Raw genomic sequence first — 21,366 nt, 5'->3', positions numbered from 1 at the left:
GCACTGGTTTAGTAACCTCAATGAGACTCCAGAACTTGGCCCTCGTAGTTCTGTTTCTGATGATTCATTTTCGTAAAGTGTTTTTTTCTCTCTCTGATATCATCACAGTTCTGCTCGGGCTGCTTCAGGCAGAAGCATATGAGTGGCTACATGTTTAAACTTGGCTGGGCGATATTGCGAAATGTGACATTTTGGTTTTAATGAGGTTTTCTGGATGTCGCTTTCATTAACATCATTGAAGAAGGTTACCCCTGATCTGTTAATACCTGTGATTTTCTCCTGTTTGACTTTATACACACACAAGTGTTTTCCCCCCAGTGTGGCGTTGTCTAAGCAGCAGGGCCTTGAATGTGGACAAACTGGTTAGACTGTGCATTTTTTAATTTTTATTTTTGCAAAGAACAAAGCCAAGAGATGAGCACTGTCACACACAGCAGGCCAGAAACATGCAGCTGAAGAATGAAGAAGGACAAAGAGTCAAAAGATGGCAAAAGGAGTGCCACTCCGAGAGGAAACCCCTCACAGACAAATCAGAGATATAAGAAATGCAGAGAGAATCAGAAAGTTTCCCAGCATCTTCACCTTCAACCTACTTGGCTTCAGGACTGACAGTAACGTCACAGCCTGACTCACTGTGGAGTGGACTGCTGCTGTAGTGACAGAAGAAACGAGCATCCCAGCATTGTAAGAAATCTATTTATTCACTTACATGCATACAAATAAATGCTAACGATGTAAACAAAATGACAGAAGTTTAAATAAAACCAGACTAAATTAAAGCTTTAATCAGAAAGCCTCGTTGGTCATCAGCACAACAAACTAGAGATGGACCGATCCGATATTACGTATCGGTATCGGTCCGATACTGACCTAAATTACTGGATCGGATATCGGAGAAAAATAAAAAATGTAATCCGATCCATTAAATATCACGAAAGCACCTCACAAAACTTGCAACATGCTGTAACTCACCTCAGAACGTTAGCACGTTGGAGCAGTATGCATCACGTGATAGAGCGGCTGTGGCATGCGGGACCTGTCGGTGGTCTGGATAGCATTTGGAGCTTAGCTACCAACCCGGCATTTCATCTCCGACAAAGTTATCCCCGAGAGAAGTAAAGCAAGTGTGTAAGTCCATCTCTGAATGTTTGTAAAGCATAGGGATGGGTATCGTTTAGGTTTTATCCGATACCGGTGCCAAATCGGTACTTTTGAAACGGTGCCGGTGCTCAAACGGTGCTCGAACCGGTGCTTAAAGAATGGAGAACACAAAATTGGTCCAAAAACCTCTCATATTCAGCTGGTTTTTTGTAAAAAGATAACAATGTTAGCCTTTTCTGCAGCTATGGGGCATATATGGTATCACTCTTAGCTGGAAACAGAGCTTAAACAATGGAAAAAATACAAACTTTGTCCAAAAACCTCTCATGTTTAGCTGTTTTCCACTTTTTCTTTGGTCATTTTAGCCTTTTTGGCCAGGGTGAAGGGAGCATCTGCCATCAAACAAGAAGACAGCCGCATGTAGCTATGATGATGTTTGTCATAGCTACATGCTTGATGTTTGCTAGTTCACCTTACATGCATTAATGTAATAACGTGGTTAGCCTACTCAACGTAAATTACACACGAACAACATTAAGCTACTCACGCAGAGAAGAACGGCTGCTGCTGCCATCCAATACAGCGCATTTCTCGGCTTTTAAAAAAAAAAAAAACACTATGCGTCGCCAGGTGTTTCATCGGATTCGAGGTGTTACTTCCTTTGACAGTATCACAGTATCAGCTTAAAGCACTTGTTGCAGGCTGCTGAGTTTGCATATTTTGCTGTGAAGTACAGCCAGACTTCTGACCGCTTCGCCTTGGGCATTTTTAATCTGTAGCTCTGCATAAAAGAACGTACGTACCTGGACCCGCCTACTATCCTCGGAAACGTAAAATGATTGGCTAGAAGTGTATCACAGCTCAGGAAAAAAAAGCACCGAAATAAAGCACCGAAATGTGCACTGCTTTTCGGTCTGGTAGTAAAGCATTCCTGCGTTAAGCTTAACAAGCGACTGCCTCTCGCTCTCCGGCTGCTACTTCAATCATGAAACTGATCAATGATCAGCTGATCGGCTTTTCTGTCGTGACTCCGTCTCTCTTGTTTGTTTTGGCCCACTTTGCACCAGAAAGAGGAAACCAGCGGCTGAACAACAGCAGCACGTTTAAGCTTGATAAGCTGTTGTTAGAATTTATTTAATATTACTTTCTACACCAGGATCTTTTTCTACGTAGCTGACGTAACTGTGCAGGGGCGGATCTAGCAAAGTTTAGCCAGGGGGGCCGATAGGGCATTAACTGGGAAAAGGGGGCACAAAGACATACTTTTCTTTCTTATTCTCATTTAAAATGTCTAGCTTTTAATAAATAATTATCTGACACCCAAAGTTTTAATTTGATGTAAAATGAATAGAAGTCAATTACTGTATATAGTGACTATTAAGTCGAATATATATACCCTAGTAAGCTATAGTACTTTTTACTTTGGGAAGGTACCATCTGTGCAGTCTGCAATTTTGTTGAAGAAAGATGTTGAATCTATTTAATATTTCTTGAAAAATAATTGATTTCTGTGCATTTTTTTCCACACTGCATCAAATTAAGGTTGATTACGTCGGTTAAGCATCATGAGGTGGCGCGTGAGGGGTGGTTCCCTATTTTTTATTTATTTATTTTTGTTGTTGATGGGAGTTGGAACCCTATTAGTTAGGTTGCTTAATATTTATGCTAAGTACTGTTTAAAATACCAGAATAGGGAGGATGGTGTAGGTTTAAGTTTATTAGATTGATCAGTATTGCTGAACTATGAAATATTTTTTTTTGCATACAGGTATAACAGAATACCTTTAGTGTAGTTGTTGTTTTAAACTTGAGTATGAACTTATACAAAATGCAGCAAGATATTTTAAAAAACAGTTTTGTTGATTAAAAAACACTATATCGGATTCATATCGGTATCTGCAGATATCCAAATTTATGATATCGGTATCGGTATCGGACATAAAAAAGTGGTATCGTGCCATCTCTACAACAAACCACTGATTGAAAGACACTTTTCTTTTGACAACGTAAATATTCATAAAATAAAATTTTTAATTTTTAATTTAAAGTATTTGTAGCTGTTGAATTGCAGTCACATAATTACATTTCAAGTTCAAAATTAGGTATTTAAACTGGTTTCATGTTGTGTTGTCGCCACCTACTGGTGGACTTAAGAGTTGTGCTTATGGCACGCATGCTTTTGGCGGGTGTTCAATTAAGCACATATTCCACCAGAGACTCAGGACTCTGTGTATAAAACGAAAATATGAACATTGTTTATCTGTGTTTTCATTTTGTATTTCACGGTAGTTTTTCCACACTGTTTGCTGGTGAAAAAAAAGATTAAAATACTGGACAAACTCCGTGTTGGTGCGCAGCGACATCCCGGGACTGAGGCTGTATTTGGCTAAGTTTTCCCTCTTCTTCACTCTCATAGTTTCCAGGAAGAACAAATGAGTCTCCTAACATCACTTTGACATATAGTATACTCCCCTCACTAAGAACACTCATGGCCGATGATTTTTTATTTTTTTGATAACGGTATGTAGCCTGGGAAATGGTTAGCCACACAGGACACAATTACTGGGTTTCTTAATGTGCAGTTTTATTGTCAATGACAACTGAATAAACAAAAAAAATGTCCTTTGACTTTTACTTTTGTCAAACAGCGGCCATATGGACTTGTACTGAACATCGACGGCACGAGAGGTAACGTGGCGAAGTAACAGAATAACCGACTAAACAAAGATGCGCCAATACAATACGAGGAATAAAGGAAATGAAATGAAATGAAATACAAAACACAAAAATACGGCAGTGGCCTCTGTCTGTGCAGAACAGAATACAAAGAGCTAAATCACACAAGGCTCCTTTAAAAAAATGTGGAAGTGTTACATACATTTTTATAAACACTTACATTCCACAGAAATCTCACTTGGAATACTGGAGCACACAGACGATCTCGCAACTTATTCGTTGCATGGAGAAAATGGCTGCTCCACGCTGCACATACGGGTCCTTTGCATCATACATTTCAGAAATACATCATCTTGTTAAAAATAATGACGCTTTGCCACGGCACTACAATTATACCAATATGTTTCAATGAGTTATGTGCATATTTAACAATTCCTTACCAACAATTTAACTCCTTCACAACATTCCCGTTCCACATCCACAGCAGAAAAGCAAACAGGAAGTCCCAAGATGCATTTCTTGTTAAGTATTTTTTTGGAAAACTGCAGTTAACCCTTAAGCACTACCACCCCCCAGTGACCACAATATGCAACTACACCAACCTATAAAATTAACAGCTTCAAGTGCACGTAACTATGGAACACCAGGACTGCCATAATGAATTAATTAAATACACCATTAAATAATTAATTAAATGTGTCAATAATTAATTAATGTGTCATACCTATTTATTTAATTAATTAATTCCAATTTAATTAATTATTGCCACATTTAATTAATCATTTAATGGTGTAGTTAATTAATTCATTATGGCAGTCCTGGCGTTCCATACAAAACATGCAGATAACAAAAGAAATAGCACAAGCAATAACATTAATTTACCCAATAACATTCTTGTCTTACCATACATGGAAAGAAAGAAACAACATTTTAAGACCCCTTTTTGAACCTTAAATGGAAAATATTATTATTAATTTACCACTCGGCTACAGGTATAAACAATGAAAGGTGGTGGATTGGCCAGATACTGACCGGTGTGTAAAAATAACCCAGTTGTTTGGTGGTGGCTATCGCGGAGCTTCCACAGATTCAGTAACATTAGCAAGTGGTGGAGGCCAGCAGGTGGATGAGAGAAAGTGGAGGTAGGAGAAGGAGAGACCTAGGATTGCCAACCATCCCTTAAAAAACGGAATCGTCCCGTATTTAGAAACAAAAGTACACAGCTACAAAGGCAGACTAGCAGCACACTGCACAGAGTGGTGCATTCAAGGAGCGTCAGCATAGATATGGTGAGGTTAATGACGTAGGACATATCAATTTCCAGAGCTCAAACACTATCTATAAACAAACCACAACACTTCAACCAAGCAAATAACGTGTAAACAGTGGGCTTTCTAACACCACCCGATGCTCTGATGCGACCTGAGTGCTCACACTGTGCCTCCATAATATGAAGATTATAACAGAAATTCTGTCGCTCGCTCTCCCTCTCTGTCTGTCTTTCACTCACACAGACACACACACCGCCACCATCAACTTTGCTAAATCAAAAACATTGATCAGGCAGCTGTGATTGAGCAGCAATGTAAATCCAACTATTTTCACGGTTCTTGTAGTCGTGATAATTTTGTGAGGCCACACCGAAAAGGCTCGGATGAGCTTTCGAAAGTTCTACAAGTTGTGCCTCCATCGCTAGTGTCCAGATCACACGCTGCACAGCTGTGCTGCTCCGTCTTTTTCACCGTTTACGTGTGAGCGGCTGCGGTGACACCCTCACGAGCGATTGATGATCGGGAGCTGGTCGTGAGGTGTTAATCACTTCTCGTTACCCCACGTATACTACACGATGCACGATTAAGGCCAGAATCGTGCCGATCACCAAATCGGTCGCACGACTGAAAAATCGGCTCAAAATGTGCCAAAAACCGCACAGTGTAAGCCCAGCACTGGGCTAAATAAAGGACACTCTTTCGAGGATGCCAATGTTCACATTTTGGACAGAGAGGACAGATGATTTGAAAGAGGAGTGAAAGAAGCCATCTATGTCCACTGTGAGCGACCATCTTTGAACAGAGGCGGTGGTTTACGACACCAACTCTCTGCCATCTATAATCCAGTTTTGAGATCCCTCCCCAGACGCCTTAACGCCCACTTACATCCTGGGCCATCTGACCTCAGGAATTCACATGATAAGGTGGGGCCAGGTTTCACAATGAGCTCATCCGAAACCCTGGCTGATTGGGACCCACACCCAGTTTCACACCTTGGCTCAAGCGATTAGAGGATCATCAGGGGGTCCTTTTGTCCCTCTTTGTTGTTTGCCAAACTCAGTAACTTTTTTGAAGAAGTAACTTTATAATTAATTGCCCAGCATTGGTCATTATATACTGTATTTTGTAGACAGAGTTACAGGACTCTCTCCCAGACCATAGACTCATAATACAAGTCAGAGCTTTATTAAAAAAAAAGAAAGAAAGTTGTGTTTTTAAAATTGGAGTTCAAGTTATTTTTCCTTCCAATAGTGTTAACATACTACATGTCAGGCGTTGTGTGGAGGCGAGGAAGAAGGAACCCAAACGCAGGACTCGCAGGTAGGTGAAGACTGGTGAAGGTTTATTATAAGGAGTGGATGAACAGAGGGTGAATGGACACTGACTGGCTGGACAACTGAATGGGAACTGAACTGAGGGAACACACATTGTAAGTGGGATAAAGCAGTTAATTAAAAGTAGTCTAACATAAATGTAAATGCTGTAATTTGATTATTTTAATAAACCATGTAACTTGGATGGATTAGATGCTGGCGTGACCACAGTGCACACGTCTGATGAGACTCACAGTGGTCCAAGGGATCGCTCAGTGAGTTTGTGCGTTCGCTCAGACACATGAAAAATTAGAAGGAACATTGCCCCCAGGTTTATAGGAAAAGCCATAAAGCCTTTGAATGAAAACAGACGCTGTTGTGAGAGTGATGTACACTGTCTTGTTGGTATATGTATGATTTCTATACATTTTACGTTAGATAAAAACTTTGGTTGTAAGCTTCAGATAATTATTTAATAAAAGCCAGACATTCTAAATGAGAATAAGAACGTATTTCTTTGTGTCCCCCTCTCTCTGTTAATCCCCTACTGGCCCCCTGGCAAAACTTTGCTAGATCCGCCCCTGCACAGTTGTCAGCGTAACCCTGGTGTTATTTGTCTCTCAGAAACAATTCATAACTTCCCTTCAACTCATTCATGTCACCTAAAAGGTAAACCTGTTTCTCCATCACCTGTTCAGCTCTGATGATTCAGTAAGGACATCTCCTGGTTTCATCATGTTTCCCTCTCACCACATATCGAAACCAACATCATGACCAGCAGCTTTTACATCTGTGGCTCCAGCAGCCATCAGCTGATACTTGAAATTAATATTAAATAAATTCTAACAACAGCTGATCAATATGTCTGTGAAGGTTCTCAGTCATCCAGGTCCAGTGTTGGGAAGGTTACTTTTAAAATGTATTCCATTACAGAATACAGAATACATGCCCCAAAATGTATTCTGTAACGTATTCCGTTACGTTACTCAATGACAGTAACGTATTCTGAATACTTTAGATTACTTAATATATTATCATGCTTTTTACAACAACGTGAATGTACTATTGCTGTGTGATTTATTACTATTACTCCGAACTGTAGTAAAGGGACCTCTGACTAATACGGCGGGGTCCCTGTCGGCTCGTAGCCGAAAAATAGCTTTACTTTGTTGTGTGGGTCAACTTTTCTTGCGAGAGACAGAGAGAGGCGTTGAAAGGCTGCTCCAACGGAACTTATTGTTTCGGAGGAAAACACGAACACAGCGTACAGTCGAGTCTTAATAGCTTACTTACAACTGGGCTCGTCAGGCACTCTTCTTGGCTGAAGTGGTTATTATTATATTTACATGCTTCCAGCTCCCGTTTTTCCTCGATGACAGCTCGTACCTTTCCACTCACCTTTTTCTCCCTCCTCGCGCTCACAGACCCCTAACGTGTATGGCAGTCCATTCTCCCTGCAACACGGACTACACTGCCCATGATGCTACATTCTTTAGAGCTATGCTTGTAGCATTCTACCTGTTAGCTTAGCACAACAACAACAACGAAAAGGCGTTCTCTCATGCAGGAAACACACAGTCGCAGAGAGAGAGAGAGAGCGTCGCCCTGTAACCATGGCAACCGTAACCCTGCCGCCTGGAACTCTCACCCAGGAAACACACAGAGGTCGCCCTGTAACCATGGCAACCGTAACGCTGGCGCCTGGAACAACAGAACGTAGCTGTCAAACAAAACCCAAACAGTCCTGACCCGCGACAAAATGAAACAGGGAAGTACCGCAGTGTAATCCATTTATTTCAACAAAGTAACTGTATTCTGAATACCACCTTTTTAAACGGTAACTGTAACGGAATACAGTTACTCATATTTTGTATTTTAAATACGTAACGGCGGTACATGTATTCCGTTACTCCCCAACACTGTCCAGGTCATCGTAGTCAAAGGAGCTTGCAAAGAAAAGCGTCTGGACTTCTTTAAGTTACTTGAAGACGTTTCACCTCTCATCCGAGAAGCTTCTTCAGTTCTAAGGTCAAATGGTGGAGAGTCCCAGATATAAACCTAGTGGGAGTGACCCCCCACAGAGGGACAAAAGGACCCCCTGATGATCCTCTAATCGCCTGAGCCAAGGTGTGAAACTGGGTGTGGGTCCCAATCAGCCAGGGTTTCGGGTGAGTTTCGGGTGATAAAATCCTGTTGCTATGTAGTGTTATCATGTAGTGCAAATCTGTGAAATCTGTGAAAAAGTCACAGATTAGTTTAAAGTGGACTCCTTCACAATAGCACACCGCAAAGTCCTCGCTTTTCATTCCTTCAGAATTAAATATATTCCGGTGCTTTCAGTCTCGTAACTGCACCAGGCTGAATAATAATCCGGAGCGGCTCATGAGGACGCGGATACCTTTTACCGTGACCTGCATCTGACCATGACAAATCGTCAAATGCGGTATGTTAGGCGGGATAATGCGTCAGTCTCTGTGCATTGATTTCCCCGTTCTTCCCGCTTATATTTTCTTTGGCGATTAACAAACTCTCAACAAACTCTCAATAATCTGCATAACAAACCACTGATTCACAGTTTTCTTTTAACAATACATCATGAACATTTTAAGCATTCAGAGTCCTTAGAAGATGAATTCCTCTGCAGGATTCCTATTGTTGAAAGTTACAAAGTATATATGTATATGTGTACGCATGCACACGTTGCGTTCTGTAAAGTTTTCTGCACAGATTTAGACCCTTGGCTTGTTACTCGCATGCCACTGCACTCTCATTGGATGTAGGAATTGGATTTCATAAGGATGTGGCTGTTGCAACAGGCCTGACCCAACAGAGCAGCGGTTATGGTCGCAGGTCTGTGTAGCTGCTCCCTGGGTTGCTGGTTTGAACTTTCCATTGAAGTGATAGTGCACAGCTTAGTTTAAAGTCCTGCTCTTTTTGTGAAGAAAATAAAACAACAACAACAAGTGATTCTCCAAGGCTAAAGCAGATATCCGGTGCTGGTTGATGTTTCTCAGCGTCACTGTCTTTGACCCCCCCCCCCCTCCCCCAAACAGAGAGAGAGAGAGAGAGAGAGAGAGAGAGAGAGAGAGAGAGAGAGATAATAACATCTTACCTCCTAAAAACACACTCGCAGTAAAAACTATCAACAGATACAAGACCAGAGTGAAATTTCCAGTAAATTCTGCTCCGGTTTTTGATATGGGCGGGATGGGGTGCAGCATCATGGCATCGGCAAAAAAAAAAAGTTGCTTGCACCGATGCTGCCCCGATATTATGCCAGCGCATTTTGGGGATTGCGTGGGCACCAATCGGTTTTCTATTGCCCATTTGCTTGGAGTAAAGGCGCCCTCCATTTGTGAGGTGCGCCACCAGCTTGCCAAACACAGAGAGGAGAGGGCGGGGCGATGGGGGATTCTTTGGCTGGCTGCAACATTTAATAACCAGTTCGCAAAATAAAACAAAACAACAAACTAGGGCTGTCAATGTTAACGCTGTTATCACGATTAACGCAATTAAATTTTTTAATGAAATTAATCCATTTGGAGCGCAGAATGACCAAAAATCTCTGTGTTACTCCTCTGGAGTCTTAATAAAGCTAAACTTGTTCTTTGCGTTTTAACTGACATTTATTTCGGACACGAGGATTCTTCGACATGCCTCAACATGTAATGATGTCCAACCACAGCCGATACAATGCCGTCAGAACTAAAAAGAAATACAAACATAAATGAATATTCTTAATAAAGTCCTTAAGCATTATATATGACGAGACATTCCAACAAAACGATCAATAAAATACACATTACACCTCACACTGCGGTAATTGCACTGGAATATCACGCAACACTCGCACTCAACATGACATTGATTATAAAACTCTAAGCATATATGAGTAGATATTTCTAACCATAAATGACAATCCACTATATAAACCTGACAGTTCTACAGCTGCATTGTGGAGAGCACATTGACCAGCTGGGTCATTGCAATATGGACCGCAAATGCCTGCAGAGAGTGATAACAACCAGGACCCTGCTGCCCTCTCTGCAGAGCATCTACCATCGCAAAGTCCAGAGGAGAGCTGCCTCCATCCTCAAAGACCCCCCACACCTCCAACGCAGACTGTTCACACTTCTGCCCTCGAGACGAATGTTAGAAGTGTGAAATCCAGAATGTCCCAACTCAACAACTCCTTCTTTCCCACAGTTATCAGACTCTTGAACAGCTGACCTACCTCAACTGCAATTTGCACATCAGGGCACTTTGCACACTAATTCATTTTGCACATTAAGCTCCTTTGTACATCTACATCAACATCTGGACACCTCACTTGTCTTCACTTACCTATTTTTGCACTTATTTATTTATCTTTCATTATTTTATCCTTATTTTTTTTTATCTTTATTTATCTTAATATCTTGTCTTATTTTTATACTTATTTATCTTGTTCTTTCAACCTAACTTGGCAAATGAAGAATTTCAGTGCACAGAGAAATGCTCTTTCTTCTGTACACATGACAATAAACACTTTTAATCTTGAATCTTGAAATATACTGTTTATAAGACTGGAGAAACCTGAGGGAGTGTTCGCCCAGGGCACCAAACAGGCAGAACAGACCCTGTCCGCAGTAATTCACATTTGTGGCCAGGGACGTGCAGAGGGGGGGGGGGGGGGGGGGGGGGGGGTAAAGGGGCTTGAGCACCCGCCCCTTTCCTGATGAGTGCCCAAAGTGCCCTTTTGTTGAGGCAACTTTTAAATTTTTTTATTTATTTTTTTATGTGTGTGTGGGTGCGGAGTCCTGTCTGTGCCCCTCAACAATAATATTTAACTATTAATCACAGTTTTGCTAAATAAAAGGATCTGGCTTGCATCAGTCACATGATCACTATTAACCAATGATCGCCCTCGACGGCAGAACGCGCTGGTTACGAGCCGGGAACGAGCTCACAAAGAGCACGCGCATTTTTTGCGGTCCGGAGCTGTAGGAGAAACACAAGTTAACTCAGAGACACAGACTGATGCGACAAAACCAGTAAGTAGGTGTACAGCGTACACTGTAGTGTGTAGCACACAGGAGTATTAGCTTATTACGTACACGTTGGTAAGCTGTCTTGTTGCAACTGACGAACTGAAACAAACGAGCGTGCTGTGTGTGCAACAGCGCGACAAACATTACCTGTCCTTTTATTAACTGCACAAGTAGTGCTGGTCATAGCTGCTGGCTACCTGTGTAAGGCTGTCATGGGTCTGTAGCTCTGTCACCGTTTTAGGGAACATTTAGTTTTAAAGTATTTAGAACATATTTAGTTTTAAAGTAAGTTTCTGGGCATTTCCTGCCTTTCTGGAGGGATTGTATTTCACTAAAAAACGATCTAATATGCATGTCCACATAATAATAATTATAATTATAATATATTAAAAAACACACGCTGTATTTTAAAGAACATACATTAAGAAGCAGATTTATATTTTAAATAAGACAAAAGTTGGATTTTACAGCAGTAAAATGATTGTATCTCTACAGTTTAAACATGTAATAAGCTTTGCCCTGCACAGAGTGGATAGTGAAACAAAGGGAATCATCATAAATACATTATTTCATATTTATTACTTCCCCCTCCTCATTGCTTTATTATTGTAGCTCTAGTAATGAATAATAATGTAAGGATTCTGGATCAGCACCATGATGCCCATAGTATATACAGTATTCTGAAGAAGGTCTAAAATGTCACTGTGTGTGCGTACATGTGTGTGTTTTATTTAGCTGGATTTAAAAAAATATTACTCATGATATAACATTGTGCAGACATGGCTGGTAAGGACATGAGGAGGAAACAGTAGGAGCTGTATGAGGCTACTAAAGGCAGGGCTATAACATTTTTCTGTCATCATTTTATTATAGATTAAGTGCAAGAGTTGTTAGGTGTGGATAATTAGATTATAGTTTATTGCAATAGCAAGTTGCGCCTTGTTCTCAGATAGACAGCAAGTGGAGAGTGATATATGAAATGATGGGAAGGAAGGAAGAAGAGAAGCAAAGAGTGATTCACAGGCAGAGCCGAGTTTATGTCACAGTTTTTTGTTGCCTTATGGTTCCAAGCGCTGTGACCAATCTTTGCATTTTGTTATTATCTCATGACACTTGTTTAATCAGCTACCATCTCTCCTGTGGACTTTTTAATGTCTACAGTCTCAGACCAACACAGCCCTGCCCTTCCCATATTAGATTCTTGATGAATGTGTGTTGTTGTTATTCAGCCTGGTTCAATGTGCCCCTTTTTAACTTTGAGCACCCGCCCCTTTAAACCTCTCTGCACGTCCCTGTTTGTGGCTCATTTAAATATTCTCTTCCTGAAATCGAAACTCTTAAAAACACATTGCCATAAGGACAGTCAAACTGGCACTGTGACGCTGAAGCATTTTTTGTTCTGTTTTGCAGTGTTGTCTACTTCTGTTGTGTTTTATTCAAGTTTCTTAGTGATTGTTTTGTCCTTTTGCAGCATTTTCCTCTATGTTATATATTCTTAAGTTACAGCTCGTTTGAGCTCTCAGGGCCACTCACATCAATCAGTAATGGAGCTTCGTTTCAATGATCCCAAAAACTCCCAATGCAGAAAAAGCAAACCTGGATCGAAAAACACACTATCATAGAGTGACTTGCCCAGAGATTCTTTACTGAAGCAGTGTGGGTCATCTTGACAAAGAAAAAGCAACCATCTATTAAAGAAGAGCTTTGAATGTCCTTCAAGGCGCCTGGAGAACTATTACTGAAGACTACTAAACGAAATGAGAAGAAAGAGATTTCAGACTGTGTCGAAGAATAAAGGTGGTTATCCTAAATATTAACTTTCAAGTTCGTTAGAAGTCATTTGTTTTTTTTTTGTTTTTTTGTTTTGCGTGTGTGTTTTTATGTGTTTCATTAAGTCACCAATTTCACACTTTCCTAACAAAATATAAAGAAATGAGGAGTGGCTCGAGACTTTTGCACGGTACTGAAGGAGCCGCAGCCCGCGAGCCTTGGGCCCGCCTCCTTCAGTCAGCTGATTAGAGGCAGACGAAGTCAGTTGAGTTTCGAGTTAAATTTGTATTTTATTTCAAGCCTTTCTAAATATCTCCAAAGGAGTTCAGTGATTCAGATCTCCCAAACTCAGTAAGAAATAAATAAATACAATTTAAAAACGTATGGTAAAATTCTTACCGACCCTCCTACTTCCTGTTTTGCCAAACTGTAGTTCGTCATTTTGCTTCAGGCTCTTCCCTGGAGAGGACGTACGAAAGACTTTAAGAAAGTTTGGGACCTTTTTTTTTTTCTTTTTTACCTCCTTTTTTACAATCCAGTGAAACCAGCGGGTCACTTTTTCTATGTTTCATCCATGAGTATCTCTGTGCTCCTGCTGCTCGTCGCCGCACACTCTTCTTGCACAGGTAGGATTTGGATAAAGGCGAGCGTACAAGAGTGTTTCGGGTGTAGATGGCTTTTCCACGCTCCAGTTTCCAAACCAGGCATTAATATATTTGTTATAAAAGCTGCCGGGGACGATCTCCGTGCAGCAGCTGCAGGGTCAAAACGAGCCCGTTCAGGAAGCAGAAGTTGTCTGAATAGTCAGGTTTTAAAGGTTTCTTCGTACTTCAGTTGATTCACGTAAAGCTGCCATTAGATGGAATTACCGAACAAAGTAAAAAATGATTTGTTAATGTGTAAGTCGATGTACTTCTCCAAAAATGCAGGCAAAGTATAGGTTATTATTGAGGAGTGACAATGTAACATTACAGAAGCGCAACAAAAAGAGTGTAAAGAAGGGGCGAAAAGGTAAGGGCGGAAAAAACCCATCTCCTAATTAGTCTGAGAAAAAAAGACACGACTTATAAGAACATAAAACATCCCATAATTGCGAGATTACGGCGCTATGTTTCGAAAAGAGAAGTCGGTATATCTGAGAAACAGAGATAACGATCTCACAGGCCTGTGTGTAAAAGTTACGACTGTGAAGTCGGGCTTTAAAGGACTGTCCCTGCTGGTTCTGTGTTAATGCTGCTAACACGAGTGTGATCTTGTGTCGTCTATTATGTGTTAGCGTCGACTTCAGTGAGCAGATGTTTGCATTTGTCAAAAGGATCAAAAGGTAAAAACAGGAAGTGTTTAGCTTTCGATGACTGGCAGGGAGAGTTTCACTTCGCCGTGGGGGAATTGCGGCCCACCTTTGTTTGGCGTTTTGTTTTAATCCCGTCAGACTGCAGGGGTTCCCAGCATGAACAGCTGGTCGTGTCACAGCATGTTAATCGGATATGAATCCCAAACGCTTGTTTGCAATTCTTGCTGCCAAGTGTGAAACCGATTAAGATAAGAAAAGATAAGATAGTAAAGTCTTTATTATTCGCAGAGATTAGAAAGTAACATTGTTTTAATAGCAGATTGAACAAATATAATAAGAACATAAACTCAATATATGATTAAATACAGATTAGTTTATAAGGACAATGACACCATAACAATATGGAAAAACATTGTACTCTCTTGTACTGTAGGAATGTGACTGCTCTGGTTTTTATGGGCGTGTGCAGGGCAGTTAGACTGTGTTTGCTCTGAATGTTGACTAACAGTTAAAGTCGTGATCTACCAAAGCTCAACATATGTTTGTTGCTGAAACACTGCCTGAGTTTTATCCTTTAGATTTCAGGGTCAAGTTCACAGGACGTTTAGAGTATATCAGTGGCATGTTTGGTAAACACACCTCATATTACTGTCATATTACTCATGTTGCATCCCGTAATCGTCTCCCAGTTCTGTTGAAGAAGTTGAAGGTAGCTGTAAATGTTTGTCTCTGCTCAGCTTGTGATCGTGCTGTGCAGACAGACATGTGAAACTCCAGAGAGTTCAGCAGTTTCACAAGGACAAAAGTGCAGAAGTAGTCGACATCGAACAGACGTAAATGTACTTTTCGCATTCTCACTGCACATGTGCGTGACTATACATCGCTTTAACGATTTACAAACCAGAGAAAAAAAAATTAACCCTTGAAAGGTCATTTCCACATCCTTTCTTTCTAATATAGATATGCGTTTAGAGCAGATTGGTGGTCCCTTATCTTTCTTATGTGTAGGGGGCGGTGCTAGCAGATTTGTAGTCCTCTTTTAGTTAAAAAAGTTAAAGAGGGTTTACTATTCTGAGTTTTATCTTCATGGTTTGGTTATTGAAGTCTTTTAGCACCTTTCCACACAAAATATCCCTTATTTGCAGCGTCTTTATCTATTTTAATCAGTTTTCTCCAACATCAAACAGAGCCAAGCAGAGAAACTGCCTTAAACTAAGTGTTCAGTGGCGTCTGAAGCCACAGGTATTACTCATACATACACATGCCTCTTATGTATGACTAATATGTTATTCTCTGGGTTACTAATAAGAAGCTGCGCCCTATAAATGTACATGCTTTAAATTGAATAAAAAGGTTTGTGTGATGAGTAACGATATTATATTGTTGCTACACAGATAAAAGGTGTTAGGATAACTCTTTTTAAAACTCAGTAATGACCTACTCCATGTTTTATACCTTTTTCTCTTCACAGGAACAGCGGCCTCAGCAAACAATGTACCAAAGATCGTAGCCTCTGCAGGTGAAACTGTCCTCCTGCCCTGCAGCACCGCTGCGAGTCACGATGTACCAACAGTTGAGTGGAGTAAGGATGATCTGTCCGCATTTGCCTTCCTGTACCGAGATGGATTCGAGATCTTTGAGATGAAGAATCCAGTCTTTCGGTACAGAACAAACCTCATCAGGGATGAACTTCACAACGGAAACCTGTCATTGGTGATATCCAACGTGCAGCCAAGCGACAGTGGAAAATACCGGTGTGCGATTCGAAAGAACAAGGAAACTGTCATTGCAATACTGGAGCTGTTTGTAGGTACGTCCACTCAAAGTTTAGAGCTGCATGTAATCCCCCTCAAAGTCCCTTTCTTCACTTTGGAGATCTGCACATGTTTAGGTTTCTCTAAACACCCTGAGAAGTTCATCTTACAGATTTCATTCTTTATTCTAAGCGGCAGTAACAGAGGGCATTTTCATTTGTGACAAATACTCTTTTGGGTTCAAATGCAGATTCTTTAGTCATGTATCTCTCTCTTAAAGCTCAGATGAGATTTTCTAATAGTTTCCCACAGTTTTCTAATAACATTTGAACTGAAATTTTGGTCACAGACAACAACCTGAATAATTCTTACTTTTGCAGGTGCTGTTTCTGAGCCGAAACTCTCAGTTGTTCCAGATGAGGGAGGAGGACTGACTCTGCAGTGTGAGGCTAAGTGTTGGTTCCCTGAGCCTCTGATTACATTTCTTGATAAAAAGGGAAATAAGATTAGTGCTGAAGACCCAAAGAGAAATGACGAATCCCAGTGGTGCCTCACAGTCACAAGAAGAGTGACTCTACAGACTGCTACCAAAAGGTTTCAATTCAATTTTAATTTTCAAGCCTGAATTTAATTTATATTCTAAAAGATCTCTGAGAATGGCTTAATCTGCGTTAGTTAGTTAGGCTAAGTGGGATATGTTTTTCAGAAGATTTTTCATGTGCACACACTCTTATTTTTCTTGAAAAACAAAGGAATAAAGCTTAAATATGTGTCTTTTGATCACAGGGTCACCTGCAGAGTCCACCAGCGTGAGATAAACACAACCAGGGAGTCAACGATTTACATACCAGGTACACCAGAGCTTTAACAAACACCTGCATCAGCTGCATTACAAACATTATTATTAATGCATATGCTTTATAATCCATCCAGCTGTTCAGTGAGACAAAGAATATAGCACGATGAATAAATAATTTATATTTAGACTATTACTTATTGAATCTCAGTAAATAACCATCAATCTTAACTATATTTTGGAGGTTAAGAAACAAACATGTATAAATTGTTAATATATCTTCTAACATTGCATTACTGCTGTGGCCTCATGTATACGGACTACACATAAACAATCTCTAATTATTTATTTTAATATTTCTAAAAGTATTTAAATACAACCAGAGATAAAACAGCAACATGACATGTTAACAGAAATTAGGATTCATAAGCAGCGTGAAACAACGTACAGTCCTTGAATCAGTAGCTTATAAACCACATTTAGAACACTAACTTGGTGTAATTGCTCTTCGTATAACTTTATCAGTGTCTGACACTGTTGTGGGGGAGTTTTGGTCCACTCTCCTTCACTATGTTGTGTCAGTTGTATATCCAGAGCTGTCTTACAGTCCCACCACTGCATTTGAGTCAGTTGGGTTTGTGGACTTAGACCGGGCCATTGCAACAATTTTTCTTTTTCAGTGATTCTGTTGTAGATCTGCTGCTGTGTCGGGGACCATTATCCCATTGCATTACCCAAATTATACCATCTGAACCTTGGGGTGAATTTGCAGGGACATTTACTCCTGTTAGACTGGCAGCTGTCCTGAACTTTTCCCATTTGTCAATAATCTCTTGCGCTGTCGAATTAGGACTTAAGTTTATTTGCAAATGGCCTTTTAATCTATCCCAGATTAATGATCAACAACAGTTGCCTCTATAAGTTCATTGCTGGAGTCCTTTTTTTTTTTGCGCATTGGTCTGACCTTGGGGTGAATTTGCTGGGATGTCTACTCGTGGCAGAGTTGTTGCATTGTGTTAGCACACACTTGAATGCGCCAGACCTGCAAACTTTTATTGCTCACAATCAATTAATCAAGTGCGTTTGATCAGGAGCAGTTGGCTACTTACCCTCTTAATCCCTATGAAGGCATTAAGAGCATACTTTGGTTTCCCACAGACTGCTTTTGCATTTTGTCTTATTTTTGTTAAATAAATAAAGACACGTTTTGTAATGAAATTATTGTCAAACTTGGTAAAGACTAGGTCATATTTTTATATTTATATTACTATGTGTTGATATGTAAACCTTAGTGGTAACATTTCAGTTAAAAGCAGCTTAGAAAACAAACTATGATTTTTAATTTATCCCATTGTTCATGCTTGATCTCCTTTAAAAAATCATTTCAGATGAATGCATGAAATCCTCCACTCGAATCGTCGCAATTGCTGTGGTGGCGACCGTCATAGTGTGCACACTAATCTGTGCTCTTGTGCTCTTTTTAGTCAAGAGAGGTTACTTGTCTGGTAAGTCAGTTTTTTTCGGCTCTATGTTTAACTATTACGAAGTATTATTTCATTCACTAACTTTTGTCTTTGTGTGGAGAAAGTGCTAACTGTATATGTTTTTGTGTTCCTCCAGTGGGAGGACAAAAATCGAGCTTGGAGAAAGATGAGATCAAGCGATTAACTAAAGAGCTGAAAGACCTCAAATCCAGGCAGAGTCCAGCACAACAGTCCAGCCAGTCTACAAATAACCCTAGATCCTCACCAGGCACCTCAAAGCGTGACATCCCACCCCCACCAAAGTCTTCCTACCACAGCAAGCTCCTTAAGCCAGCATCCTCAACCAACAACAACAGTCCTGTCGCTTCAGGACAAAATCCGGCACGCAGCCCACAGATGAGAAGAAGCAGTCACGGCAGCAGTTCTGCTGTCTCAATAACTAATGATGCTGCGTCATTCAATCCTCCTCCAGATTCAAAAGACAAACCTCTTCCCCGTTCGACGAGTCTGTCTGAGAAACGGCCTCGTAATGTCATTGCAAAGTCTCCACGCAGGAATACTCTCTCAGGCATTTCCAACAACCCCTACGGTGTCCTGGCAGATTTATCAGAAGATGACAATCCGCTGATTGGATAAAGAGGGATAACCAAATGTGATCAGACAGCTTTTATATTTGTATAAATGAAACAAAACATCTCAGGTTAGGGATTGAATCTTAGTAAAAGCTGTCAGTTAGATTGGAGTTTGGATGGTTTGAAAACGAAAAAAGGAAAAGTAATGTACGGGTACAAAAGTCTTCCCACTGAGCCTCTAAAGCCGGCTGAATCATCAGCTTTGAGCAGCTAAGATCAGAGGAGATTACTCTAAACATTTGCAGCTTGAGTTGATCTTGAGTTATCTATATTTTAATACCTACTACACAAGTAGTAGACTTTACACAAGAAAAGTTTTAGTGCAGTCTATTTATAAAACAGAAACTTGCAATAAGTTGGGGAAATAACCTTGTTATAAACACTTGTTTTGATAGTCTTAACTTCCACAGACCTTTATTTTTTAAAAGTATTTTCTCAGTTACACCTGTTGCATTAAGTGCTTGTTGACCACCACTATTCCTGCAAGTCGCAGTTTATGGGTCAGATTGACCCTCATTTACAAATTTATTAACAGCATGTAGACACAAATCTGTTGTGTGTATGTGTGTTTCACACACAAATCAGTGATTTATCCCCATTTCCATACAGTTTGTTCATACTTTATGAACAAATAAAATCAAACACTGCCATAGGAAATGTAAACATTTAAGATGAATAGCATTTTACCACTACCACTATATATATATATTTTTACTTGAGCCACAGTGAATGTCTCAGTTCAAAGCAATTAATTTTATATTTATATAGTGTCAAATCACAACAACAGATTGACTCAAGGTGCTTTATATTGTAAAGACCCTACAATAATATGAAAGTGTGATTTATATTCAGAGCCTCTGTTACTGCAGCCTTACCGCTTTTCCATCACTTTGATGGAAAGCACAGATGCTTTAAGTGTTTACTTTTAACTCTTGGGACTTTGTTGCTGGGAATTAAATTCTTATTGTTTCGCACTTTTCTCTTTAATGTGATGTTTATAAATGATGTTATTTTGCATTTGTGTTTGACTACAGAGATTTGACTGGTGGGGTTTTGTACAGTTTCCTAGTATAAAAATTACATTTGTTAAACAAATGGATCATTCTGCAGTCTTTGTGCATGAAAAGGAGACTAAATAAAATCAGAGTGCTTCCTGTCTATGAGCAGTATATTATTAAAAGCTTTGCTGGCTGTGGAACAAAGATCGAAAAGTTTGAAGTTTTATTATATTTATAGGATTTTAAATCATTTTAATAGGATCAAACACTTGATCACTATATATATATAGATATATATATATATATATCTATGTATATATCTATATCTATATATATCTATCTATATCTATATATATATATATATATATATATATATATATATATATATATATATATATATATATATATATATATATATATCAGCGTGTCAGGCTACATTTCACTGTGTGTTATACTTGTATAACTATGATAACTATGCATGTGACAAATAAAGAACCTTGAACTTGAATCTTTGTTCGTTAATCAGAGTCAACTGGAAAACAGGAATGTTTTTCAGGTGGAGGCTGCTGATATTTTTCCCTCTTCATCTTTTCTGACTGTTTCACATTCAGCTAAGGTCAGCCTCACTACTGCTAGTGTACCTGGACCCTGCAAAGGTTAGAAAGGTAGTTCAGCTCCTCCAGGATGGCACATTATTACACTCCATTCTAAGAAGGTTTTCTGCATCTCCCAGCACAGTCTCAGGAGCAAGGAGGACACTGTACGAGACAGACCGGTGCTGTAGGAGTGCTGGAAACTACAGAACTTAAGGAAAAATAAACAGGAATCTCTAACGTAAAGTTTTACTGCAAACCTCATTCTCAGATTTTCATACTCAGTCCTGACAGCTGTCTTTGAGGGACAAAACAATGAGCCCACTGAAGTTATTTAGTATGACATGGATAAGAAAAGGGTGAGATTTGGTCTGACTCACAGTCTTATATGCTCAGTCCTCTCCAGGAAATAACTATTATGTAGATTATGTAGAAAATGAACTTACGGCACTTCAAAAAAATTTTTTAAGTTGAGCTTAGCATCATGTCAGAAAATGAATTTATGGCACCTTATTACCACTGCCTATTATTCTAAAGGCAGGAGTAATGAGGTAACAATAGAATCTCTCTTTCTATGACCGCCCATCAAAAACTCCTCAGAGGACATTAAAGCTGGACTGCAGTGGGCATTTTGGACACTAAGCCAATATTGTC

General features: G+C 39.8%; 1 protein-coding gene across 1 annotated transcript; it reads left to right on the top strand.

The window, feature by feature from the left end:
• The first annotated feature begins 13,532 nt into the window (after positions 1-13,532).
• Positions 13,533-20,332, top strand: LOC147335120 (butyrophilin subfamily 1 member A1-like). Its single transcript, XM_086276213.1, has 6 exons — positions 13,533-13,787; positions 15,927-16,265; positions 16,590-16,803; positions 16,996-17,060; positions 18,394-18,510; positions 18,626-20,332. Exons 1-6 carry the CDS (start codon positions 13,736-13,738, stop codon positions 19,123-19,125), a joined length of 1,287 nt encoding a protein of 428 aa, XP_086132339.1. The 5' UTR covers positions 13,533-13,735; the 3' UTR covers positions 19,126-20,332.
• The last annotated feature ends 1,034 nt before the right edge of the window (positions 20,333-21,366 follow it).

This window comes from Aulonocara sp. 'chitande type north' Nkhata Bay, linkage group LG3, assembly GCF_057382095.1.
Source record: "Aulonocara sp. 'chitande type north' Nkhata Bay isolate Kocher_YH1m ecotype deep benthic linkage group LG3, A_spYH_male_GT1.1, whole genome shotgun sequence".
In the NCBI taxonomy this organism is placed as follows: Eukaryota; Metazoa; Chordata; class Actinopteri; order Cichliformes; family Cichlidae; genus Aulonocara; species Aulonocara sp. 'chitande type north' Nkhata Bay.
This window is presented reverse-complemented; position numbering and strand designations above follow the sequence as displayed.

Excerpts from the sequence above, each read along its gene's own strand:
- LOC147335120 (XM_086276213.1), top strand. The coding sequence starts at position 13,736 with ATGAGTATCTCTGTGCTCCTGCTGCTCGTCGCCGCACACTCTTCTTGC. Across the intron at positions 13,788-15,926 it reads CGCACACTCTTCTTGCACAG|GAACAGCGGCCTCAGCAAAC; the intron begins GTAGGATTTGGA and ends TTCTCTTCACAG. Across the intron at positions 17,061-18,393 it reads GTCAACGATTTACATACCAG|ATGAATGCATGAAATCCTCC; the intron begins GTACACCAGAGC and ends AAATCATTTCAG.